General features: G+C 42.2%; 1 protein-coding gene across 2 annotated transcripts in view; it reads left to right on the top strand.

Moving 5' to 3' along the window:
• Positions 1-27,453, top strand: part of SYNE1 (spectrin repeat containing nuclear envelope protein 1) — a 445,623-nt gene that overhangs the window by 191,948 nt on the left and 226,222 nt on the right. For both annotated transcript variants that reach the window (XM_066248218.1, XM_066248216.1), the window contains 14 exons: positions 801-951; positions 1,277-1,435; positions 2,967-3,149; positions 5,848-5,949; positions 7,111-7,314; positions 8,574-8,781; positions 9,620-9,732; positions 11,449-11,654; positions 13,304-13,459; positions 16,366-16,657; positions 17,503-17,675; positions 20,529-20,838; positions 21,952-22,116; positions 26,931-27,287. In XM_066248218.1, coding sequence (XP_066104315.1) covers positions 801-951; positions 1,277-1,435; positions 2,967-3,149; positions 5,848-5,949; positions 7,111-7,314; positions 8,574-8,781; positions 9,620-9,732; positions 11,449-11,654; positions 13,304-13,459; positions 16,366-16,657; positions 17,503-17,675; positions 20,529-20,838; positions 21,952-22,116; positions 26,931-27,287 — 2,779 coding nt within the window. The remainder of the gene's footprint in view (positions 1-800; positions 952-1,276; positions 1,436-2,966; positions 3,150-5,847; positions 5,950-7,110; positions 7,315-8,573; positions 8,782-9,619; positions 9,733-11,448; positions 11,655-13,303; positions 13,460-16,365; positions 16,658-17,502; positions 17,676-20,528; positions 20,839-21,951; positions 22,117-26,930; positions 27,288-27,453) is intronic.

Raw genomic sequence — 27,453 nt, 5'->3', positions numbered from 1 at the left:
CTATAGACAATTAATGCAGACTTTTGTTAATGAACCCATGAGACACAAAATTTATTCCATTTTGCTAAACATTCTCCTAAACTGTGCTTTATTAGAGGTTGCACAGTATTTAATTACAAGAATGTAGCAGTAGATATTCAATTATTAGCCTTTTCAACATTTCAGTTATTTCTGTTTTTTTCTCTTATTATACATAAAGGTGTAAAAAATATTATTTTACCTAAATCTTACAGTACACCTCTTTCTTCTTTGAAAAAATTCCTAGATGTGAAATTGCTTGTTCAAAGGCATTTGATTCTTATAAATAAAAACTGTCTTCTCACTTTGACAGTTTTCAGGAAATTCATAGTCAATGAAAATTTGAGTCATTGAAGTGAGACAGGCAACCTCATATGTATTTGAATTATTGATCAGTATTTCTTGCTTATTTGTTTTGTTTCGCTTCTCCTCAACACACATCATGATGAATAACTAAATCATAGGGAAAATAAAAAAACAACAATTTGTTGATATCTGCATAAGTTTGAGTTATCCAAAACATGTATTGCATCTTTGCATGTTGTTGAGATCAGAGATTTTGTTTTAATGGCTGTGTGAATTCTTCATTCATAAGAGTGTTTTGGACATAGAGTTAAGTAAGATTGACCAGCACTCTTTTGACATCAATAGGCATAGACATGGTTTTGTTCATTCCAGCATCCATCCATTAATATGTATGTTTATATCAGGTCCAATCATAGGAAACTCTTCCCATACTTGATACATGACAATAAATGATTTCATTTCTTTCGTCATTATAGCCAAGGTCAATGCTGTGGGCTTATTGACCTAATGAGAGAATATCAGAACTTGAAGTCAGCTGTATCTAAAGTTCTAGAAAATGCCAGCAATGTGATTGTAACCAGAACTACTATAAAAGATGAAGAGGATCTTAAGTGGGCTTTATCCAAGGTAATAATTAAAAATGTATTTATTTTAGTAGAACTCTTTAGTATACTTGTTCTTTTTTACTCATAATGCATTCTCTATACAAATCTTGTCAGTACTCTTAGATGTAGATAATTCATGCCAGTAAGTTCAACATCTCTTTTAAGAGTTCTGGTATTCTAGCATTCTAGAAATTCAAGAAAATTATAATATATATTTATAAATATATAGTTTATTAATACCCCTGGATTCTGCTTTAGGTCATCCATGAATTAAATTTCTTAGAAGCAAATGGTTTTGAACTCTTATCATTGATGACTTTTAATTAAGGAGACATTTATGTCCACAGCATGAAACTGCCAGGAACGAAATGTGTACCAAACAGAAAGAACTGGATAACTTTAATAGTAAAGGAAAACAGTTGTTATCTGAGCTGAAAAAAATTCACAGTAGTGACTTCATCGTGGTGAAAACAAACATGGAGAGCACCGTGGACAGATGGCTGGATGTAAGCTCATAGCCTGGGATTCTGTGAACAAGTTTAAATATTCCCATTTATTAATTTCATTTTGGGCAAAAGACTATTGAGAAATATGAGTTATTTTTTAACTTTTAATGTTAAGTGCAAATATGTTCTGAAGAAAAATAGTGTTCACATAAAGTTTAGAATAGTAAAAAAATTATTTGCTTTATTTTGTGAAAACTTACTGATAGGTTTCTAGAACTTTATTTGATAGATTTTATCATAGAAAATGTATAACTCTGTCTTCTCAAAACTCTTAGATTTTGAATAAAAATAAAATAATTTATAAACATTCTATAGACAATTAAACCATAATGTATAATAACTGAAAGTAAAAACTATTTTGCATTGAAACACATTGGACTTATAGTTCATGTCCTTGGGTTTCAGCTCTTGCTCTGTCATTTAATGACTATGTGACCATAGAACAAGCCACTTGATCTCTCTAAATCTCTATACTCAAGGTATTTTACATTGTTTTTTAGCTCAAAAAATCCAGTGGTTCTGTTGACTCTTATTATCAATATCTAGGCTCAGAAGTTAAACCTATATATAGTGGGTTTCCTTTATCAGCTAAATTAATTAAACACTGATGTTTGCATACTATAATCAAATAAAATGGGTGCTTCAGAAAACTTTGTATTCCTCCACTTTTAAAAGGACATTGTTATTATGGGAAAAATATTAAGCAATAATACTGTAATCATGCAAGTTGGTTGATCTCATATATTTACTTATTCTGTAGATATGTTCAAGCTTAATTATGCCCATTTTTATATATCAGCATTACAAATAAAAGAGCTTATTGTGTTACTTTAAAAAATAAATACAGTACTGCCCTGTATGGACCCCTATTTTAGAGAATTCAACTTCAGAGTAAATTATATTGTGATAGACTTGTGGTTAGTTTTCCAATTTACAAACAAAAGACAATGTCTCAGAAATACAGTAAACTCCTTCAATGACAGAAACAATTTATGAACTAGAGATTACTTGAGTTTGATGCACTATTTAGCTTACAATAATTTTTGTCCCGGGTTCGATTCCCGGCCAGGGCACACAGGAGAAGCGCCCATTTGCTTCTTCACCCCTCCACTGCGCTTTCCTCTCTGTCTCTCTCTTCCCCTCCCACAGCCAAGGCTCCATTGGAGCAAAGATGGCCTGGGCGCTGGGGATGGCTCCTTGGCCTCTGCCTCAGGCGCTAGAGTGGCTCTGGTCGCAACATGGCGACGCCCAGGATGGGCAGAGCATCGCCCCCTGGTGGGCAGAGCGTCGCCCCTGGTGGGCGTGCCGGGTGGATCCCGGTCGGGCGCATGCAGGAGTCTGTCTGACTGTCTCTCCCTGTTTCCAGCTTCAGAAAAATGAAAAAAAAAAAAATTTTGTAAAACTTTGCTTCTTGGTCAGAGTTCTGATTAAGGAAGCATTGACATTTTTAGTACATTGCTGGGGCAAAGAACGTGGTTTTTTTTTCAAAGTCTCAAACTATTAATGACATCATTTCCATGTTCTATTTCAGGTGTCAGAGAGAATTGAAGAAAACATGGAGAGGCTGAGGGTTAGCCTGTCCCTTTGGGCTGATGTTCTTTCAAGCAAGGATGAGATCGAAGGATGGTCAAACAATTCCATTCCACAGCTGGCTGAAATCATCAGCAACCTAAATAACAGCCTCAGAACAGAAGAATTCCTGAAAGAATTCGAGGTAAATTAACTGCGCCTTCATGTGTGAGCTTGTAGTGTGTCATTGACCAGAATATATATATAAAAAAATGGTGTTCTTTTTTTTTTTTTTTTTCATTTTTCTGAAGCTGGAAACAGGGAGAGACAGTCAGACAGACTCCCGCATGCGCCCGACCGGGATCCACCCGGCACGCCCACCAGGGGCGACGCTCTGCCCACCAGGGGGCGATGCTCTGCCCATCCTGGGCGTCGCCATGTTGCGACCAGAGCCACTCTAGCGCCTGGGGCAGAGGCCACAGAGCCATCCCCAGCGCCCGGGCCATCTTTGCTCCAATGGAGACTTGGCTGCAGGAGGGGAAGAGAGAGACAGAGAGGAAAGTGCGGCGGAGGGGTGGAGAAGCAAATGGGCGCTTCTCCTGTGTGCCCTGGCCGGGAATCGAACCCGGGTCCTCCGCACGCTAGGCTGACGCTCTACCGCTGAGCCAACCGGCCAGGGCCAAATGGTGTTCTTTTAAAAAAAGTTTATTCTTCTCTTTGAGGCACGTGAGTATAATAAAACTTAACTATCTTTTGCTATTTACTTGAAGGTAAACTTATTTTTTCCATTTGGAAAACCAAATTAAAAGTATTTGTTATTCATTAATATTTGGTATCTATTTTTTTTCTTCATTCAAAGAAAATGCTTACTGAATAGATACCCTCCGCTGAACGCTTACGCTAGGTTCTGGGTTCTTCCACCCCCTTTTTGGAAATGGAAGAAAACAAAGATTGACATGTCACAGGCTTCCACAGAAAGTGGCCTCTTGAAGTTCTAGCCACCAATTTATTTTAATGTCTTTTTATTCCCATTTTTCACATTCATTTATTTATTCACTCAGTAAAGTCTTCATGAGCACCTACAATATGTCAGACACTGCTTTAGCCTGGAAAGATAATAGAGAAATGGACAAAGTCCTGCTCTCATGGCATTTACATTACAGCATGTGTTATTTGAAAATGTCTAAGTAGTAATTGGGTTGTGATGAAAAATGAAGCGAGGTACAGAGAACTAGAGTGACAGGAGGGAACCTGTTCACAGAGCATGTAAGTGACTGTACTGTTGGCGAGGACAGAAACTGTGGGCCATTGTATGTTTGGGTGCCCAGCACTGCCTGGTGTGCGTGTGGGGCGTGACAGATAGGGGAATAAAGGACCGTAGTCTGAAAAAATACAGTTAAATCGTCGGTTTTACTACCTCAGTCATCTGTGTTTGACCCAAAGAACATTCTTGAGATTATTCCTATTTCTAAGGGCAAATAAAAGCAGAGGAAATGTTCTATGAGTACAGTCAGGGCGGGGATACCACAGTCTCTTTCATTATCTTTGATGTGAACTTGCCATCGCAGCTCGAACAGTGGCGCGTGCTGGACTAGGGCTTATACCTGCTCGCGAAAGTTAATTATTATATTATCAGAAATTTTGCGAGCCAGTGTTAAACACAATCATTATTAAAAATTGAATTATAAATAAATGACAATTAAATTAATTATATTTAAAAATGAAGGCAGTGAACACTCAGACCTTATTCTCAGGTCGCTGTCATCTAGGCTGCCGCGCTGATATTTATCAGATCTGCACGGTGAGAATGCTGTGGAGGGGTGAGCTGTGGAGCTCTTCCAACTCCACCTGCGGTGACATCATGTTGTGACAATGGTGGCAAATACTACAAATCAGGGTCTTTTTTTCTGTAGGGCAAGTCATTAAACCCACATACTGTATGCTCCCGCCACTGGCCTCTGGCATCCAGGGAGCCAAGGGACATCAGCCCCACGCTCAGTATGTCCAGGGTTAGTCACTCACAGAGATTGCTCTTACGTGGCTGGCTGGCTGTGTGGCACACCAGCTAATAAAATCAGGGAGCTGGCTTCAGCCCAGTGCCCGAGAATGTCACTGCTGCTATAGAGCTGGACATGTGCAGGTGTGACACCTTGATCATCCAGCCTGCTTCTGGAAAAGGCCAGAGGGCCTGACAGTTCATTATGTCTAACTGGGGAAGTACATTGCTTTCCGATGGAAGACATCAGGATGTTTGTTAGTGTCCACAAGCACCAAAGTAAGATCATTTAAGTTGAGAGGGATTCTTTAGTGACTATTCCTTTGTGGGCCCAGATAACTAAAGAAGTTAATAAGTGCCTGATTCATTCAGCAACAATTCTTTGTTTATTTATTCTTTCCTTTTTGTGTGCTAGTGTTGATGCAAAAAAAAAATGCAAAATACTAGATGTCAGTATTCTGGCATATTACATATAGTTGGCAGAAATTAGGCACTTCTGATGTGTGTACTTGCTTTGAAATGCTTTCTCAAGAGTTTAATGCTGCCATAGTAACGAATGATATCAATGCTGATGAGTAAATAATAGTTAGCTGTTAAAAATCCCCACTGACTCAAGACTTTTGGTTAGTGTTTAATTTTTTCCAGGAGCATTTTTCCCTAATAAAAGAGGGTAGGGAGGAAAGAAAGTTCCACATACTCCCTCAACTCCCAAGTGAAAGTGGATGGTGACATGTCTCCACGTTCATCAATAATGACAATGATCAGAAAGTGAAAAAGAGATTAGTTTTTACCCTGGCTTAAAGTTGGGCATTTTGACAATTAACTCTTGGGGTTATTAAAAGCTAAATACAACATGTAATTGTTAATATTAGTTATGCCTTTTCCCTTTTGTCTTTTATCTTGGCAGTCTGAAGTGAAAAACAAAGCATTGAAATTGGAAGAACTTCATTCTAAAGTTAATGATCTAAAAGAATTAACTAAAAATCCGGAAACGCCACCAGCCCTTCAGGTAAGCACTCAACCAGGTTTGTAATAACTACTATCTACTGGACTCTCTTAAAAAAAAAAAAAAATATATATATATATATATATATATATATATATTTCAATTCTTTATATATTTATATATTAAAGTGCATGTTTTGAGTGGCCTGCATCCCAGAGTCGTCTGGGGTGAAGGCCAGAGTGTGACCTCTGGCTCGGAGGTGAATTGTGTAAGAGGAAAAAGGAGGCCATCAGTGTGGGACATCTCAGGTTATCTAAGAAAGGCCTCAGGGCAAGAAGTTGCAGAGATGCCCACAGGCGGCAACGAGAAGGTGACTAGCTAGAGAAGGCGCATTGCCTGTGTCTAGGGCCCTTCATGGGAGGTCACAGAAGTGAATGAGACTCAGAAAAATCCACTGAGTAAATTAGCCTGTGAGGGGAGAGAATGTGAAATGTCCCCAGGCCTAGAAAGCCCAGGTGCCAGTTCCCTCCCCCACCTGCAGGGGTCAGGGCTGTGCAGGGGGTGGGGTGGGGGGGGGCAGAAAAAAGCTTTAACTTTAAGTTAACTTTGAGTTCAAAGATTTATTAAAGGGTCCTGGTTGTTTTCATTGTGGGGTTGAAACTATTAGCAGGTTCTCGGGATCATAGGTTCTTTTATTACCCGTGGGGCCAGAGAAGTCGCGGCCCTCCCTAAAGAAATCATTCAGGGGGACAAGGGGGAGAAAGCTAGCACCCCTGAATATTTCAAAGTGGGAGACAAAAGGAAAGTGCTCTTATGGTAGTTGTTTTATCCAAAAGTGGTTACACAGGAGCAACTATGGGTGAGTATCCCCCAGGAGAACGAGGCCAGGGTTTCAGTCATCTGCTGGGTAACCCTGCCTAAGTAAGTGTAGTTCTGTTTTTGAAATGTGGTCGTGTGTATTCCCTGGCATCTCGGTCAGACTGACACATTCATGTCCCATGTTAATTGTAATCCTTACTTTTTCCATTTCCTCGTCACTTAGAACGTTTGGCAGCTGTACCCACTGATTTTCCTTCTTAGGAAAACGGGATGAACATCCATGGTGAGGCTAATGTGGTTTTCTTTGTTTTGTTTCATTTTCTACAGTTAAGCTCCCCACCCACGGAACTAGTGAATGAGGGTCTGGTTTCCACGGATTCTAATGAAATCTTACTTTGTGTTTAGTTTATAGAAGCAGACCTACGGCAGAAGCTGGAGCATGCCAGAGAAATGACTGAGGAAGCAAAAGGGACCCTGAAAGACTTCCGGGCTCAGAGTGCACAAGTGGAGAAATTTATTAACGACGTAACGATGTGGCTGACGAAACTAGATGAATCCTTGGTGAGCTGTGCCCAAACGGAGACCTGTGAAGGGCTAAAAAAAGTAAAGGTAGGCAACCAACTCTCATCAAGTGTTTATCCGGTGGGAATGTTAGTTCTGCTCTGTGCTGGTGACTATAATCAAAATATAACCTCTGTTCTCAATTACCCATATTAACAAAGACACAGCAAAGTAGGTAATGGGTAAAGAACTGAATGCAAAGTGAATAATCTAAAAACAGAAAGCATGCATAACTGTAGGGCCTGCTCATAGGCTATGCTTATTATTATTTATTATCTATAGAAGTGTTTTAATGTCCATGAATTTTCAAACGTGAATGCCAGTTTTTCCTCATTTATTTTTTTATTGGTTAGTATGACTGGTTTTTATAGAGAGAAGATTTTTTTTTTTTTTTTGCATTTTTCTGAAGCTGGAAACAGGGAGAGACAGTCAGACAGACTCCCGCATGCGCCAGACCGGGATCCACCCGGCACGCCCACCAGGGGCGATGCTCTGCCCCTCCGGGGCGTCGCCATGTTGCGACCAGAGCCACTCTAGCGCCTGAGGCAGAGGCCACAGAGCCATCCCCAGCGCCCGGGCCATCTTTGCTCCAATGGAGCCTTGGCTGCGGGAGGGGAAGAGAGAGACAGAGAGGAAGGCGCGGCAGAGGGGTGGAGAAGCAAATGGGCGCTTCTCCTGTGTGCCCTGGCCAGGAATCGAACCCGGGTCCTCCGCACGGAGAAGATTATTTTTTTTAATTGTGAAAACATACCACTTTTATGTCATTTTTATAAAAGAAGACATTCCTGATCAACTCTATGAAGTTTGTGAGTTGAGCTGACTTTTCAACAAAAAATGATCTGTTCTCTTTTAGCATATTCTCTTTCTGTACTAAGGCCATAGATTTGTAAAATTACTCATGTTTTTGGTGTGTCCTATGTCCCCCATGTCCCACTGAGAAATGTGAACTTAGGAGGGTGATTCCATTAATAGTTTCTAATCAACTGACTAAACCCAAGCTTAATGCTGGAATCCATAAGGATCAACTCAATGTGTTTAAAATTCTAGGCTATAACCATGTCCTAGCTACCTCTCAACAGCTATTTGCAGTTGTTCCCAAAGATAGCTGGGCAAAATTTTCAAACAGTCAATACAGATATATCACAAATACTAAAAATAAACAAACAAAACTAATCCCAGAAAAATGCATATATTACTGAGTGGATTTGGATAGCATCCACTTCCAAAAATAAGTACCATCGTGGAGTAGATGGAATATTTCTTTTTAACGTGACAAACATCCTTCACAGCAAACTTTGATTCTATAGGAAATACAAAAAGAACTTCAAAGTCAGCAAAGCAACATCAGCTCCACCCAAGAAAGCCTCAATAGCTTGTGCCGCAAATACCATTCGGCTGAGTTGGAGAGCGTGGGCGGAGCAATGACCCAGCTGACAAAGAAACAGGAAGCTGTCAGCCAGTTGTGCTCCAGAACGAAGGCCAGCCTTCAGGAGTCTCTGGAAAAACACTTCAATGGTGAGCCCTGACAGGCCTTTGCATGACCAGTTTGTTTATAAGAAAGAATCCAAACCAAATGGTGCGTAGAAACTGCCAGCAAACGTTTGCAAAACTTTTCAGAAGAATAGCTTGTTAAATCCATTTGTGCACTGAGACTTGAGCTATTGAAGTGTTATGCTTGGGCAGTCTCCACAAGTGAAATTCTTCCTCTTTCTCCCTGAGAGTAGGAGTCCATCGTTTTTGATAATTAGCAAGTGCGTCTGGATTTTCATTATATAGCTCATATGCGTGGAAAATTGCTTCCACTGCTGTGATGAAGTGACGGTAGGTTTGAACTGGAGGATAGATCTTGGACCAGCAGCAGCCATGTTATTCGGAAAAGTGCCAGTCCTGTGTGCCTGAGCTGGTTTCCCACACAGCTGTGCCTGTGCTCCGGCGTGGATACACAATGACTCTCAAGTCAGCTGGGTGGAAAGAGAAGGTTTCTCCTTTTGCCACAGTAGTGGCTTTAACACCCTGAAAGTAGAAGTATATATTTCCCCTCCTTGCACTTTTCCATATTCAGGAAATTAATGATTTTTCTTTTGCAACAGAAAGAAAGATACAGGGACATCAGACATTTAAGGAATATAAATTTCTTGGCAGCCTTTTCTCTGGGATGAATTCTCTACTCTACTATGAGCAGGCATGACTGCGGGTCACGCTGTGCCATATTCCATAGTACTGTCATTTTCTTTCCGGAATAGTTTGTAAAGCACGTTGCAATGGGCTGACGGCCAGAGTTAATTCATGGTAGTGATCCTGGAAGCTCATGTGATGTTTTGGATGCGCTTCTCATTTTTGTTACTCTCCAAAGAGTCCATGCAGGAATTCCAAGAGTGGTTTTCTGGAATAAAAGCAGCAGCGAAAGCATCATCAGAGAGAACTGGTGACAGCAAAGTGCTGGAGGCAAAACTGCGGGAGCTGCAGGTGTGTACACGGTGTCGCTTCTTCCTCTCCCCAGACGGTGCTCGCGCACCTGTGGGTCAGACCCACGCCGTCTGTCTCCTTCCCCAAAGCTCTGCCTTGTATTCCGACTTTCCTCTTCCCTTATCAGAATTAGGGTTCTGGAGTCATGAGCAGGTAGACAATATAAAAAGTAAGTTGCAAAAGTAAGCTGGAGCTGCAGAACTTCTAGATCCCTCTTCCCACCCTTTCAGCCTATTGACCGTTCTTTGGAAATCACTCAAAATAAACCTCGCTTTGATTTCTATGACAGTAAGAGCATAAATAGTTACACCTATGTTACACTACTGTTGTGGAGGAGTTTTAAGAAGCTATCCCTGACATCATGTGTGCTTTCTTTTTTGTTGTTGTTTTTTTTTTTGTTTTTTACAGAGACAGAAAGTCAGAGACAGGGACAGACAGACAGGAACGGAGAGAGATGAAAAGAACCATCAATCATTAGTTTTTCATTGCGCATTGCAACACCTTAGTTGTTCATTGATTGCTCTCTCATATGTGCCTTGACCGCGGGCCTTCAGCAGACCCCCTTGCTGGAGCCAGCGACCTTGGGTTCAAGCTGGTGGGCTTTTTCCTCAAACCAGATGAGCCCGCGCTCAAGCTGGCGACCTCGGGGTCTCGAACCCGGGTCCTCTGCATCCCAGTCCGACGCTCTATCCACTGCGCCACGGCCTGGTCAGGCATCATGTATGCTTTCTAGCGGCCTATGGTTTAAAATGGTGGCTTAGATATATTGTATATTCAAATTAAAGCAACAGGTATTGTAGGTTTTATTGACTATGAAAAAATGAATGAATTCAGGCAAGAGAAAAAACTGTTGTGAAGTAGAATTTAAACAACAATTGACAGGAGACGAGGTTCATACTGAGCTTTGGCCAAGATTTTTAGTGGGCTGATCTGAGCAATGCATTATTTTAAGTATTGTAAAAATAGTTTTTAAAAAGTTAATGGGAATATTAGGATTTTGTGGCCTGATGGATGACAACAATGACGTAGATAGCTCACTAGCTGTCCGCGTAGGAAGTTCGATATAATACAGGAGCCAGTTTTCCAGGGGGCGGGGTGAATTCTGATATGGAATTATCCCCTCGAAGGCCTCAGACATGGTGAAACTCCACAGAGAAAAGTCTGAGTAACAATTGCTGATGAGTCCGCTGGAACTCCGAGGAGAGGCAGGACTAGCGCGGCAGTTCTGGGGTCCTTTGCCTCGACTGAAGCCATGCTCGTGCCTATGGTCTTCCTCGGAAGAGAAGCACACCAAGAAAAGAAGGGAGCCGCAGTCAGGATACTGTGTGCAGGGTGGGTCAGAGGAGGCGGAGGGGTGGAGTCAGCTAACCACTAGAAGACATCACCATACCCATGTGAGGAGGTGCAGCCTGGCCTAGGTGGGGACAATGCGAACGGGGAGAGACCGAGAGCAGGACCTTCATAAGAGCATCCTCCTTTCCAGGTTGACATTGTTCTCAGTGTGTCCTCAGTGGTTCCAGTGACCTCGATTATAAGCCTTGATTATACCCCACTGTATACAGCATGCGCACGCCAGCGTAGTTAAAACCTCTTTCCTTTGCCCGTTTCTCTTCTCTCGCCCTGCTATCTCAGCTCAGAATTGCCATTAATGCTCCCTTGCACCAGGGTCTCCGAATCATAGCAAATATTTCATATTACTTTCATTTCCCGGCACAGAACATTTTGGACTCAGTTGGTGATGGGCAGAGCAAGCTTGATACTGTGACTCAAGAAGGACAAACTCTGTATGCACATTTGTCTAAACAAGTTGTCAGCTGCATTCAGGAACAGATCACAAAGGCTAATGAAGAGTTTCAGGTGTTTCTGAAACAATGCCTCAAAGACAAGCAGGCTCTTCAAGACTGTGCTTTAGAACTCGAGAGGTGGGTTGTTTTGAGACAAACAGGTTTCATCACACACAGCATGTGTTTCCAATGACTTAGAAGGGGGGCAAAGCCATTGTGAATAAGCAAATCTTTGAAATTGTGAATTTAAATGTTAAAGCTTTTGACCTTAATTACAGATTCATAGTAAGGCATTAACTGATGGCTCAAACTATGGTGGCATCATTAGGCTTTATTTTCAATAAAGGAATTACATTCACCAGTAACTGTAGATGACATGAGTGCATTTGGACATCCCAGTTTTATATTATTCAAGTCTTTTTCTTGTGACTATTTCTGTTAGGTTGGAGTAATGGCAGAAAACACCTATTGAATTTATTTTATTATTTTTTTTAAATAAATTTTTATTTTAATGGGGTGACATCAATAAATCAGGGTACATACATTCAAAGAAAACATTTCCAGGTTATCTTGTCATTTAGTTCTGTTGCATACCCATCACCCGAAGAGAGATCGTCCTCCACCACCCTCCATCCAGTTCTCTCTGTACCCCTCCCCCTCCCCCTCTCCCTCCTTCCCTCCCCCCCACCCCCATAGCCACCACACTCCTGTCCATGCCTCTTAGCCTCGCTTTTATGTCCCACCAATGTATGGAATCCTGAAGTTCCTGTTTTTTTCTGATTCACTTATTTCACCCCGCACAATGCTACCAAGACTCCACCCTTCCGCTGTAAGTGATCCGATGTCATCATTTCTCCTAGCTGAATAGTATACCATGGTGTATATGTGCCCCATCTTCTTCATCCAGTCCTCTATTTTTTTTTTACAGTGATTAAAAGCCTTTAAGCAAACTCTTGGCCAATACAGCAAGAATCCATAAAAGAGTAGTGTCCTTAACATGTTCACCAAGTCCAAGTTGGCCCCATCACTATGTCAAATCCCTGAAAAATGCAACCCAATCACAGTTCAGTCTGTTAGGAGCTGTCACAGGGAGCAGGAGTCCAGGAAAGTTCCCCACAGGAAAAGTCCGCATGGCACTGGAATTGTTGTCACCATTCTATACCTATTGAATTTATGTGTCAAGATTCTAATCAGGAAGTTGTGTCAACATGGGTGAATGTAAAGTCAGAAAAGGGTGGGGGACCTGATTACTAGGGGGGAAAAGGTGTCAGTATAATCAAAATTGCTTTCTGGTGGTAGTCATTTGCCTCTGACCCAGGTTTCTCAGAAAACGTACACTGTTACCAAACGCAAAGCCTTTGAGCTCTTATGTGCTATTCAAACCCTGTAAGACACAAAAACACGGAGACTTTCCTTTTCTCACAGGGCTTCCGTAGCCTCACTTATCCACTGGCCTCAAATCACAATCTTTTTAGTAATGCACAAGAAGTTAAGTGCATGTTGCATGGAAATGTAATCTTGCTGGTAATTGCCACTTATGAATACCAGGTAATCAGTGCAGCAAGATAGAGTGATTCGTTGTTGCCTAGATTACAAGAGAAATTTTTATGATCTGTCATATTGTTACTGAAATAAGTGCTCATTTGAATGGGCTTATTGTTGAGTTTTCTTCTACTTGGGAATTCATGGGATCTTAATGGTCATAGACATTGTGATCTCAGATGTTAGAATTTATTTATTATAAGGAGAACGTGAGAATTTCTCTATGATATCTTTCTTTTCTTTAGCTTTGAGGATCAGTACAGAAAACTGAACTTATGGATCCATGAAATGGATGAAAGGTTAAACTCAGAAAACTCAGGAGAGAGTAAACAGCACATTCCTGAGAAGAAAAATGAAGTCCACAGACTTGAAATGTTTCTGGGAGAACTGCTGGCTGCCAGGTATGGCGTCAAAACGGAATAGGTCCCGTCCCAACTCACGACCGCGTGTGTGTCTGGATGGTTGGTTATTTGGTTTGGTTGTTAGTGGATTGGGTTGTTAGTTGGTGATTGTGTTTGTTTCCACCCCTGAGTGTCTGGCATACAAATGACTGGGCAGTGTTTTCGGTGGCAGTGTGGTCTCTGGCGAAAGCATAGAAGTGGAGGCAAGGAGCTGGTGTGTAACTTGGTTCCACCTCCCTTCACTCAACAAATTGGACAGGCCACTCATGTCCTTTATTTCTTGATAACTAACCTTGAAGCTCTGTGATGATAATACTATTAAATGCTTTCTTCTCAGAAATTATTATAAGGGGACTAAAAGCTACTCTTCATTTACAGAGACATAATGCGGTAGATCACAATTTTCCTATATTTTTTATACACTTCAGCCTCTGGTCCCTTTCCAATTCAGCCCCTCCTCACAACACCCTTTGTGAAACGAGGTGTGCTCATTAACACCGCCTGTTTGGAGGCTCCTCTTCTCCACTACAGTATTTGTCTCTTCATTGCTTCCCAGCGGAGCCAGTGATTCTGGCTTCTTTCCCAGACCAAGTGCTCCGGCTGGACTTTCAGGATGTTGCTTTCTAAACTCAGGCTTCACTCTGGGCATTTTCAATGACTTCACTGGAAGTCTTCTGTTGGAAGATGGGACACTTCCCATCAGGGGAGCGCAGATTGACCCAAATTCCTTAACTATCCCCTTAAAGAGTGAATGCACTCACCCGTGAAGCAGTAGAAGCTAGCACCCAGCCTGCTGAACCAGACAGATCAGCGATAGTGACCGATTGAATAAACAGCAGTAGTGACCGATTGAATAAAACCTGGCCAATTCAGATTATACCCATTTCCTCTCCCCACTGAGCCCTCTGTTTGGTCAGACTCGCCGAGTGTTCCTAGTCTGGAAAAACAAACATGAAAACAACTGCACAAACAGAACTCATATTGACAGCTATCATTGGTGTGCTGGTGTGGTGACTATTATAAAGTTTCCCTGGGATGTTTCGGTCCCATGTCTGAGAGCCCTTACCATGGGGTAAACATTTTGTTGATTCTATATATCTCAAACCCCTACAGTGAGTTCCTTGAGGTCTTCGGGTCTTGATCATTCATATAATTCCAAGTTTAGTACAATGTCAGAAAAATAGAAAATACTTGCTGAGTGAACAGAATAATAGCATCGTTTTAATTATATAACTTTTTGAAAGTTACACTGCACTTTCTTTTGCTTTTAAAATGTTGACTCTTATCTAGATACACTATTACATGACCAGACCTACTTCTCTCTTCCTTCCAAAATGTTCAAGTAACTTTAGACGTTCTTCCTGAGCTGTTGCTCTCTGACACTCCGTGACCAGACGCTGAGTCCCTAAGTGTGTTTGCTGCCAGGTTCCTGCTGACTGGCCCCTTCCTGGACAGTCCAGTGCTGGTCACCCAGGGTCTCCACTGGGTCACTGGACTTCTCTTCTTGCTTCCTCTTTCCAGTCTTCTGTTTTTGTTTTTAATCATAATATTTCCAGGACACATATCTTGGGGGGATGCCCTGTATTTTTAACCCTTTGAGTAGTGAGTATTTTTCATGCATGCTGACCCCCAGAAGTGAGTTTTTTTCAAAAAATGAAGTTTGTTCAAGTTACTCTGGATGGTCAGGAGGGACGAGGATGTATATGAACATTCGTACTACTCAAAGGGTTAAAAGTACTCTAGACTTGAGACTCATTTAATTTATCCATTAAGTAGTTCTTAGAATAACAAGTAGTATCTGTTCTCTTAAATGATTAAACTTACATTATTTTATTGCCTCATCAAACAGGTTCCCAGAATGAAAAATGTATTTTATAGTAAATATAATATTGTATAAATCACATACATTTCACAGAGGCCTGGAGGATGCTATTGATATAGTAGCTACTCAGAAAAAAGATATATATATATATATATATATAAAGAGAGTGACATTGTAGGAAATAGATTTCCTATCCTTCTTCTGGTACTCACAATAGTCTGTGTTCTGACATCTGCACTCTGCCTCTTGGTATCTCAGGCATCTCCTGATAGAAGTGCAGCCTGCATTCAGAACCGGTAAAACAGGATGAAGCCAACTCAGCCACCTGTGATGACATTTTCCTTCAGTTAATTAACATATCTCCAGACTGAAATGATCAAGGCACCTGAGATATGGGAATGAGACTCTTTAGCACTCATAAGATGGCCTTTTGGAAGAATGGGTTTTTTTTTTTGCATTTATCTCTGCCAAACACTGTGTCAGGTCCTGGGGACATGAGGTGATTATAATAGCCGTGGCTTCTAGAAGGGGAAAGCTTTGTGCATTGGGACAGACAGGGCGGAGGAGGTGACAGAAGGCGCCTGGAGGAGGGGACCGGCCCTCCCCGCCCTGTCTGGAGTCATCATGATGCTGGCTGGGGACGTGCTGCTCGCACTGAGCTGTGAAAGGGGCATCCAGGAAGGAAGGAGAGGAGAGGAGCGCAGAAGGTTTTCACAAAGGAGGACCCCGCAGGTCTGGGGGAACTTCAACAAGCTGTTCATGGTCAGAGTGTTGAGCAGGAGAGGAGAGAGGCTGGAGTGCCTGGAGTGCCGAGCTTAGGCCACGTTCTGAACTCAGTTCCTGCTGATACACTGGGCTTGGATCGGGCACAGTGCAGATGAAGCCATGTCCCGGCTGCGCACTGATTGTGTCTGGAGAAAGCAGAGGGGAGGCAGGTGGCCAATGCAGTCCCCAGGCTCTCCACTTTAAAGGCACGTCAGCTGTGAGCTCTCGTCTGGCGACGGCTCCAATATCAACAATCGTCTGTCGCTCCCTGGCACGCCCGAATGGCGGAGCTAATTTTTTTTCTCTCTGTTTTCTTTAGAGAGTCCCTTGATAAGCTTTCCCAGAGAGGACAGCTTCTCGGCGAGGAGGGCCACGGGGCTGGGCAGGAGGGCCGCCAGTGTTCCCAGCTGCTCGCCAGCTACCAGGACCTGCTCAGGAGGACCAAGGAGAGGCTCCGGAGCGTCCAGGTGGCCCTGCAGGAGCACGAGGCCCTGGAGGAGGCGCTGCAGAGCACGTGGGCCTGGGTGAAGGAGGCTCAGGACAAGCTGGCCTGGGCAGACAGCACCATGGGGAGCAAGGACGCCCTGGAAAAACGGTTGTTACAAATACAGGTAGGGGCGGCCCCAGCCAGACACCCAGCGTCCCCGGACTGAGTTGATCAGATGGATTCACCAGTGTCTGAGCCGGGTGCTAATTGTTCTGTGTGCTTCTTTCTCCATGAGGATTACGTGAGCGAGAGGGAGAGCCTGCACAGAAAGGATTTGGAGGGGATCGTTTTTCCCCTTTGTAAAGGAAAGGCATGTTTTCGTTTAAATAGCTTGAAAATACTTTTTAATTTCACTTAGTATATATTCAGCAGACGTTATGAAACAACTACCTACTTAACTCCAAGCACTGTGCAATTAGCTGGGCGTATAGCGATAACAGAGCTGGCTGTCTAGGAGTTCGGGTCAGTGGCAGAGACCAACCATGAACTGTCACCTGCAGTGAGTACAGCATGTGCTAGGGGTGTGGTCGAAGCCAGCAGGGCCACCTGCAAAGCACAGAGGAGACCACCTGCCCAGACTGCAGGCAGCGAAGGTGACCCTGAAAGATAGGAATTAGCCAGGCAATGATGGTAGGAGCTTGCTAGGTTTTTGACAAGCGCATTTTCGTTTTCAAAATAATTTCTTTTTACTCTGAAACCAAATTTCTGGAAAGTTACAATGTTAGCTAGGCAAGTAGCCTATAGCTTTCCAAGAGTTTAAAATAGTAAATCTTTACTCCCAGACTCCTGGCTGTCTAATATTTAAATAAAGTTTAATACGGCATTAGGGCTAAGACTTTGTTGGTATTGCTGTTTTCATTTGAAAGTAAGATAGTTCCTCCCTTGATTCTCATGGGAAACATAATTGTTTTGAAAGATATCGGAATTCTTTAGTATTTCTACTAACCTGTATCCACTCTTCTTTAACAGGACATTCTCCTGATGAAAGGCGAAGGAGAAGTTAAGTTGAACATGGCCATTGGCAAAGGGGAACAGGCCTTGAAAAGTAGCAACAGAGAAGGTCAACAGATGATTCAGGCTCAGCTGCAGACCCTTACGGATGTGTGGGCCAGCGTCATGAGCTCCTCCGTCCACGCTCAGAGGTACAGAGTCCGTTTCTGGTGTTTATTGCCCTAACTAAAACCCAGAGGCTTAGCAAGTGACGGAGCAGTGCCGGGGTACCCTGTGACCAAGCGTGTTATTTGCGCTAGTTGTGTGCTTGCCTGTCTTTGTGTAGGTTGTATTTTCAATCATGGCAAAGACTGGTTTTGTTTGTTTGTTTGCTTGCTGTGTGTGTGTGTGTGTGTGTGTGTAATATTTATATCTCCCATGGAATTTTACACACAACATGGGCTCAGTATAATTCCCCTTTTCAATTTATCAGAGCAAAAATATACGGTCTTTAATAACTTGAATATGTTGTCACTTTTTAAAAGACGCATCAGGGAAATTAAGTTGTTGGCAACCGTGCGGCTTAAGTATGAATCTTTTTCGCAACCCAAAGTAATACCACCCACATTGGGGCTGTGGAAATGGGGGTGGGGGCAGTTGACTGTCACCGGGATGGGACATCCTGGGCCTTCAGCGACGGAGGCCTGCGGAGCCCCTCTTGGGAAGCACTGACGTGCTGCTGAGAACATGGAGAGGACGCTCGTGGTCACACCAGGTGTCGTCGCTCCGGTTATGAGTGGAGATCTACACCTTCCTCCCTCGCCTCAGAGGAGCCACAGATGAGCAGGCAGGCTTGTTGGACAAATGTCAGTCAATCAGAATTATGTTAAAATACATTCTAAGAGCCATATTCTGAAGGTTATCTATACTTTTAGATCACCCAAGAAGTATGTACTCACTATGACCAAAATAAATAGATAAATCAAAGATTAAAACCCATCACAAAACAAAACGTATCAAAAAGAAAACTCTGCAATTATCCACTCCAATGTAAAAATGAACCATGGTGTCAACTAAAATTTGGGAAGTGGTGTTTTGGTTTGGTTTGTTTGTCTTTTAATATGGAGCATTGGTAGTAACCCCCAAGGTCAGCAAAATTTTGAATTTTAGTAAAAACTCAAAATGGTCAAGAAAGAAAAAAATTCAAATTTCATGGTTCTATTATCTGTAGACCAAACTTTCCAATCCTTGGCAACATTCCAGCTTCATAAAAGTGAACAGGAATGTGGGTGAATATTTTTTGGATGTTAGAATAGAATGTTAAATACAAAAAGTAGATTCACATTCTTGATTTTGTGTGTGTGTGTGACAGAGACAGAGAGAGGGACAGATAGACAGGAAGGGAGAGAGATGAGAAGCATCAATTTTTCATTGTGACACCTTAGTTGTTCATTGATTGATTTCTCATATGTGCCTTGACTGGGGGGCTACAGCAGACCGAGTGACCCCTTGCGCAAGCCAGCGACCTTGGGCTCAAGCTGGTGAGCCTTGCTCAAACCAGATGAGCCCACACTCAAGCTGGTGACCTCAGAGTTTTGAACCTGGGTCCTCCGCATCCAATTCCGCTGCTCTATCCACTGTGCCCCTGCCTGGTGAGGCAAATCCTTGATTCTTTCATCAAGAAAATAAATGGCTACATATTGAGTGGTAGCCATGTTCAAATTGCTGGGCTAAAATGGTGAAACAACACAAAATATTTTTTATCCTCCTAGTGCTTGGAGACTAGGGTAGGGTGCTTTTCAGAAAAACACTGACTCTGTATTACTAAGACATTTTGGGATTACAGAAGAACACAGGGCCTGGCTGGCTTCTGAGGAGGGGAGATTGATTTGGAGTTTCTAGAGAACTCTTGAGGAAAGGATAAGATTTTCAGCATGTATGATGAGGTTTCTATTAATGCAAAAGAAACAATTTGAGCAAATGCTATATGCAAGGGAGACTGGGAGGAGCCCCTGGAGAGGAGTTCAGAATAGTTTTAATGCTGAATGCTTTAAAATTTTATAATGCTAGCCTAGAGAGCCTTTTACTTGACGATCTGGAGAGCTATTTGGTTAACTGTTATACAATCATTATTATATCTCCTGTAATACATTTAGCCTTTATTCCTTCATACATCCAACACTACATTATACATGTGTATTCCTAAGTGAAATTCAATCTAATGATATTATTTAGCCAGGAAAATTAACCTACGTTTTAAATTCCGGTCAATAAATAATTATCATCTGATTTTAGTAAGATTAGACGGAGCCCAAGAAAATTAAGAATTGATAGAGATTAAATAAAATTGATTTGATGCTCTGTGCTGATCTTTAAAAACATAACAGAAATTTGCCCATTTAGTTAGGACAATTAGCATTTGGAAGACAAATCTCCAGATGCATATATGTCTACAACAACTTACTTAAATTTTAACATAGATCCGCCTTCGTATGAAGAAACTGTGCTGCGCATCAGAGAGGGGTGTTTTCCCCTGCACTTAAAAAACATCTCTTCACCACTTACAGTAGCATTCAGCAAGTCAGCTTGCATGGATGCAGCACCCTGCTGTTTTCCAGTAGTGGTGTCAAATTAACTTTTTTTTTTTTTTTTTTCTGAAGCTGGAAACGGGAGAGACAGTCAGACAGACTCCCGCATGCGCCCGACCGGGATCCACCCGGCACGCCCACCAGGGGGCGACGCTCCGCCCACCATGGGGCGATGCTCTGCCCCTCCGCGGCGTCGCTCTGTTGGGACCAGAGCCACTCTGGCGCCTGGGGCAGAGGCCAAGGAGCCATCCCCAGCGCCCGGGCCATCTTTGCTCCAATGGAGCCTTGGCTGCGGGAGGGGAAGAGAGAGACAGAGAGGAAGGAGAGGGGGAGGGGTGGAGAAGCAAATGGGCGCTTCTCCTGTGTGCCCTGGCCAGGAATCGAACCCGGGACTTCTGCACGCCAGGCCGACGCTCTACCACTGAGCCAACCTGCCAGGGCCAAATTAACTTAGTTTTATAATAACATTATTTCTAGCACTTTAGAGTCTGTGATTAGCCAGTGGAATGACTATCTAGAGTGGAAAAACCAGTTGGAGCAGTGGATGGAATCAGTAGATCAACAACTGGAGCATCCCTTGAAACTGCAGCCGGGTTTGAAAGAGAAGTTCTCCCTCCTGGACCACTTTCAGTCCATCGTCTCCGAAGGGGAAGATCACGCCAGAGCTCTACACCGCCTCACTGCAAAATCCAGGGAGCTCTACCAGAGGACGGAGGACCCGTCTTTCACGGAAACCGCTCAAGAGGAACTGAAAACACAGTTTAATGACATAATGACCGTTGCCAAGGTTAGTGCCTTCTATTGAGGAAAAACCGTCAAGGCTCAGGTAAAGAATACCCTATGGGTTGAATTATTGGGGAATCGGATTGTTCTAAAGCTATTTGTACATTTAGTGAACAAATGTTATATAAAGATAATTTCTCACCTATGGATGCCCATGAATTTTTCCTTCCTACAATCTTGGCATTATTTTTTATTCTTAATTTTATGATTTTCTCTATTTAGACTATCAGTCAACTCATTTTTCTTCTTTTTGGAAAATTGTGAAGCCTCAAATATCAGTATTGAAAAGTTCTTTACCTTTTGCTGCCACTTATATTTATTAGAGTAAATGCAATTCCCTGATTTCCAATCATGTAAATCACATTGTGTTCATTTCTCCTCTTAGCAAGAACTGCGTTTTTTTCTTCTTAAAGATATAGACTCTTTCATGAAGATAAAGACGTCTTCACAATATCTTTTGTATATTTGTGACCATGTTAAGAAAAGAAGGGACAATTTTTTTCCCCTTTTTTAATTTTTCTTTTGGAAACTCTCTTTCAATTATTAACATATGTTTTCGCTTATCTTAATTTATATTTTGGTAATGTTTAAAATAAAAATCAGTGAGAAGTAAATCTTACCTTGTCACTTCTTGGATGTGTGACTTTGAGCACATTACTTAATTTCTATAATCTCTGTAAGTGTCCTTTGCTATAAAATTGTGATAATAACGGTATCACAATATCCCAGAACTGTTGTGAGGATAAAATAAGCAAATACATTTAACATGCTGAGCAACTGCTGTACATAAAGCCAACACAAATAATTTCTTAAATAATAAGAATTATTATTAAGTGGATGATCAGTGAGGGATGTTAGTCCATAGCCATTAAGCCTAAATTTTTATGCAAAGCTGGACATAAGTAAAATTATAGGAAAAATAATTTTATCCTCAAAGTCTTTTTGTCGAATTAAGATTTGATATTTTCATTTCAAGATTTAAAGCACAGAGAAAATTCAAGAATATGAATGAAGTCTTCTGAGATCATTGTGAGACCAGTGTCAGGCTGTCGTCTTGTCTGATTTCATATTCTCAACAGTGACGACTGCTAAAGTAGCCTTTGTGTTTCTTTACTAGGAGAAGATGAGGAGAGTGGAAGAGATTGTGAAGGACCATCTCATGTATCTAGACGCAGTGCAGGAATTCACAGATTGGCTCCATTCTGCAAAGGAAGAACTTCACCGGTGGTCGGATATGTCTGGAGATTCATCGGCCACCCAGAAAAAGTTGTCCAAAATTAAGGTCAGAAAATGAATAAATGTTATAACGTCAGTTTCGTTGCTTCCTGAGTCAGACATACCTGTGATAAAGGTTCTATAGATTAGAGTCTGTTATTTAAAATGTTCTTTTCCTCTTTTCTATTTGTTGGTGATTATCACTTTGCACCTCATGAACTCGAAACATAAACAAGAGGGGGAAAAGGGAATTCAAAACTCTTTATACTTTGAGCAAAATGGAACATTGTCCACACGATCCTCTGCTTGCAAATGTGCTTATTGCTGTAGTATGAGAGACGCCAACTTCGCGCCAGCTTGGAGTCCCAGCGAACCGGGTGGTATTTTCCACAGCAGAAGAAAAGTTCACATAACAAACAGTGAAAAGTTGTGAACAACAACTTGTCATTCTAGATGTTTTATTTTGCTTTCCTAGCCAATAGTACTGCGTAATAAAAGACAGTACTTAACTGATCACCTGTAAAAGCACCTTTAAGCAAAAAAATTTTTTTAAAAATCATAGAACTCATAGAACTAGAGACCTTAGTATCTTTTAGTAATTTCTAGTTACTTGAATATTACAATGCGATAATTTCCCCTCTGTAGAAAATAATAGACTTTAATCTAAAAATTAAGCAATGATGAAATCCTTAATGGTTAAATTTGAGATGAGGAAGTGTTGGGTAGCAATAGCGTAACTGTGGTCAGGAATGTAAGACTCCGACTGTGTTCTCATCTCTGGCGATCAGCACACAAAAATCATGAAAGCTCTAGATTATGTAACAGTAACAACTATCTTTTGAAGATTTACTTCTAAGGGCTTATCTTATTTAAACTTCATAGTGATCATGAAGGTTTTAAATGAGATAATTGCATAAAGGCACTTTTTAAATATTCATGATCTGTGTGATTCTTTAAAATATTTCTTTGACACATTTCTTAGTAATATTTTAATTTATTCACCCATCCATCCATTTGCTCAGCCAGTGTTGTGAATCCGGCAAGGAACTCGCGGTGTAGGATGGGATAATGATACACAAATCGATGTTTATGAAATAGCGTACTCAGTGTATGCTATGTCTAAGTGTAGTGACAGCTCACTACACTTTTAGAGTTCAGGCTTTGGGACCCAATCCCAAAGCTGTATCCTTCCTCTACTGATTGTTTGCCTGTGTCGTCGAGCAAGTCACTGGGTATCCTCAAGCTTCAACCTCTTAATTGGTAAAATAAGAAAAACCACAGAACCTGACTCATCAAGTAGTTTTGAGGACTGCATCAGATCACGCACACCAAACATTTCATTCAGCTTGACACACTGAATGCATTCAACGAGAAGATCCAGTGGATTTGGTACATAAGTGATTTAATCAGCTGGGTAGTGACAGTGTAGGAAAAGTCACGACTGATAGTACATTACCTAAAGTCAATAAAGCTATGTCCATCTGAGATAAACAGATATAGGCAGAGAAGATGAGCTCAGTTGTGAACATATGGGATTTGAACTGCCAGACAGTGATGTCTAGGAGGCAGTTGACTGGTCAAGCCTGAATTTCAGGTTAGGAAACTGAGTTGATGACACAGAATTGGAATGGTCAGCGTATAATTTGTAGTAAGAATCACCAGAGTAAATGACACCAAAGTCTCTGTAGACAGCAAACAGAACAATGGGCACAGGACCACCAAACCTACTGATATTTAAATTTAAAAAAGTTTTTTTATTTATTGATTTCAGTGAGATCTAAGGGACAGAGAGAGTGAAAGAGACAGAAACAGGAACATAGATCTGTTTCGGTATGTGCCCTGACCAGAGATTGAACCAGCAACCTCTGTGCTTCGGGATGATGCTCTAACCAACTGAGCCATCCAGCCAGGGCAAACCTGATATTTAAAGGGACACAGTGGATGGTTTGAAAGGGGGAGGGAGAAAAAAAAGAGGAGAAATAACAGAGGAGGACCAGGAAGGTGTGGTGCCCCCAAGGCCCTGGTGGAGGAGGGGGTCACTGTCACAGAAGTAGCAGGAGGCAGCCATTAAGTGGAGGATCAAAGAACGCCCACTGGACTTAGCAGTTAGGCCGTTGGACAGCCCCACCGGGGAGGGGAGAGCCCCCCGGCCAGGGGAGGGGAGAGACCTCCTGCACGGCTCTGTGAGTGAATGGGGTGGGATAGGAGATGGTGGGGGGGGGGACTACTGTTTTGAAATGTTGACACGAGAAGATTAAAACATCCCTTTACAAGGCTGTGGCCTGGCTGGCCAAAAGACCCTTCTTAAAAAAAAAACACTTTTATGAAATATATAGTTCAAAGAAATAGAGGAAATGTAGGAGAAGTTGCTGACAGAAGGAAATTGGAATTTGTGAAGGGGAAAGGGAAGCCTCTCATCGGGCCAGGTCAGGCCTGAACGTAGGCCGCTGTGTGGGTGAAGAAAAGTCATGGAGGAGATAAGTTAGTGGCTCCTCTGTCCTTCTTGTCATCCCTGCCCACCCCTGGGAGTGACTGTTACAAATAGGCAACTTCAGAGCCAAAAGTGTATGTGTGTGAGGGTGTGTGTACGTCTATGGGTATGTGCTTGTAGTATTTTTAAAGAGTATAAATACAAGACAAGGAAATACATGGAAAAGGCATTTCAAAACACTTTAAAAATAATTTTAGGCCCTGGCTGGTTGGCTCAGCGGTAGAGCGTCGGCCTGGTGTGCGGGGGACCCGGGTTCGATTCCCGGCCAGGGCACACAGGGGAAGCGCCCATCTGCTTCTCCACCCCTCCCCCTCTCCTTCCTCTCTGTCTCTCTCTTCCCCTCCTGCAGCCAAGGCTCCATTGGAGCAAAGATGGCCCGGGCGCTGGGGATGGCTCCATGGCCTCTGCCCCAGGCGCTAGAGTGGCTCTGGTCGCGGCAGAGCGACGCCCCGGAGGGGCAGAGCATCGCCCCCTGGTGGGCAGAGCATCACCCTGGTGGGCATGCCGGATGGATCCCGGTCGGTTGCATGTGGGAATTTCTCCCTGTTTCCAGCTTCAGAAAAATACAAAAAAAAAAAGTAAAAAAAAAAAATTTTTTTTAATTATTTAAAATCTGGTTGAGTGGAGTTAGTGATTACGGGTATTGAAATGCCCCATTTGGGTGCCAGAGAGAAGTGTGAGGATACATTGGAGAGTATATTGCCAAACTGATGTTTGAGAGTTGATGTTCTCTGGATTCCACATATGAAATCACTCAGAAAAACAAATTCTAAGTATTTAAATCTAATAATTGGACATAGTTCTTTTGAAAAAGTCATCGTTTTTCTTTATCAAATCACTACTTACTCTAAACACTGATAAACAAGGAAAGATTTTAGAATCCTACTGTTGAGGAGAGGATGAATGTGGGTATTAAATGTTAACGGTGTAAAGGATTTCACGGGATTGTGCTTTGGACTACTATAACTAAATACTTCTAAATTACCTATACTAAAATATGGCCTTCTTGAATATAACTATGGAAGATATATTTATTTCAAGCGAATCTAATAAAATGTGAATTCTGTTAAAGTAGTTAAGACAATTTATGCTTAACATAATTCATTAAGCATACTTCATACTCGTTTTTTTCTAGACCTGTTAACTTTTCTTCTTGAATTTTTCCGCCTAGTAATCATTTTTTTTCTTTCTATTTAATCTAGGAATGAAGTCATAATTTTGTATCAATACTAATAAGATCTGGTCTTTAGCAATAGTTATATAAATATATAAATACCAGATAATGAATTCAGTGAAATTTCAGTAAGCAGGATATAGCCTCAGAAAAAAAAAATAACACTATTTTATCTAACGAGCAATGCATATTTAAATTTCATCTTGTCCTTTAGAGCATTTGTGTGCTAGAAGTCAAAAAGTTATAGCTAAACTGTTAAATTTCTAGTGAGTTTTTTTTTAAAAGGAAAAAAATAATAGAATAAGGGAACCCAGTGGAAAGGTTACTTTAAACTTGTGATTAAGTATGTCTGTCCATCATTCTTATTTTAGTTACTATAAACTGTTTAATTTAAGAAAGGGAAGAGTTTGAAATTGAGTGGGGCACATGCTTTTGTTGTGATAGCCTGGCTTGATTCCTGGCAGGACGGAGGTGTGACCGAAGCCATGTCTCCTGGAGGAAGAGGACAATGAGCTAGAGACCCTGAGAGGGCACAGTCCCCTGCAACCCGCGTCCACTCGCTCTTCAGCTCAGGGCAGCGATTCTCAAGTGGCGCGCCGCAAGCATTTTTAAAACACGCGACACCTGACTAATTTAGTCAGGGTCACCGGCCTCTTTTCCCTTAAATTGTCCAGTAAAAAAAAAAAAAGACAACAACCAGCACAACAATAACCATCTGCTGTGAATGAATCAAAATTACACCTATTTTTTGTTGTTGTTGTTGTTAAATCTGCAAAGCGTTAAAGATTTTTGGTGTCCCACAGAATTTATTAATTAGTGAATGGCCCCATGGGATGGAAAAGGTTGAAAATCGCTGATGGAGGGAGAGATATTGATATGCTTATTTACAGGAGCAATATCCTAACAGGCAACTATTTAAGTCACTACCAGAACAGCTTCACATATTCAAACAATGCCTGATTTCAGGGTCCCAGCTTCGTCTGCTGCTGCGGGGATGTTTCGGATTCCACAGCTTATTTTGCAACCAGCCTGGGTGCTCTCAGGATGAGAACTCTCTGCTATTCTAACTTCTTCGGGGTGGGCGGCTGGCTTGATTCTGGTTCCCTGGCCCAGTGGCCCACACTCCCTGGCAGGACAGGGTCCCCCTCCGTCCAGATTTGGAAACTCCTCGCTGTGACTCAGCCTCCTCGGTCACCATGGTGATATTCCATTACAGGAGCTGATGGATTCCAGAGAGACTGGGGCCGGCCGCCTGAGCAGAGTGGAGTCCCTGGCTCCCGCAGTGAAACGGAACACGACGAGCAGCGGGAGTGAGCTCATGGACGCGGAGATGCAGGCCCTGCGCGCCGACTGGCAGCGGTGGGAAGACAGCGTCTTCCAGACGCAGGGCAGCCTCCAGAGCCTGGTGAGCCAGATGGCCCTGTCGGAGCAGGAGTTCTCGGCCCGGGCGGCTGACCTGGAGCAGGCCCTGGAGCACTTGGGCGCCCTTCTGACCACATGGGCTCAGCAGCTCACGGCCCTGGAAGGCAAGAACACAGACCAGGAGATAGTGGAGTGCTGGAAGAAGGGACGGGTACGTTGGCTTCCTGTTTTCTGTTGTTGATGCTGACAATTTGCTTTGGGTTCACATTGTTGCTAATTTTTTTTTTTTTTTTTTTTGCTAATTAAAAACAGACAGCATTCAGACTTGAAAGAAGTATTTCTAATTAAATTTGCAAATCTGATCTGTTTCCTTTTCT

Source organism: Saccopteryx bilineata, chromosome 12 (assembly GCF_036850765.1).
Source record: "Saccopteryx bilineata isolate mSacBil1 chromosome 12, mSacBil1_pri_phased_curated, whole genome shotgun sequence".
Classification (NCBI taxonomy): Eukaryota; Metazoa; Chordata; class Mammalia; order Chiroptera; family Emballonuridae; genus Saccopteryx; species Saccopteryx bilineata.
This window is presented reverse-complemented; position numbering and strand designations above follow the sequence as displayed.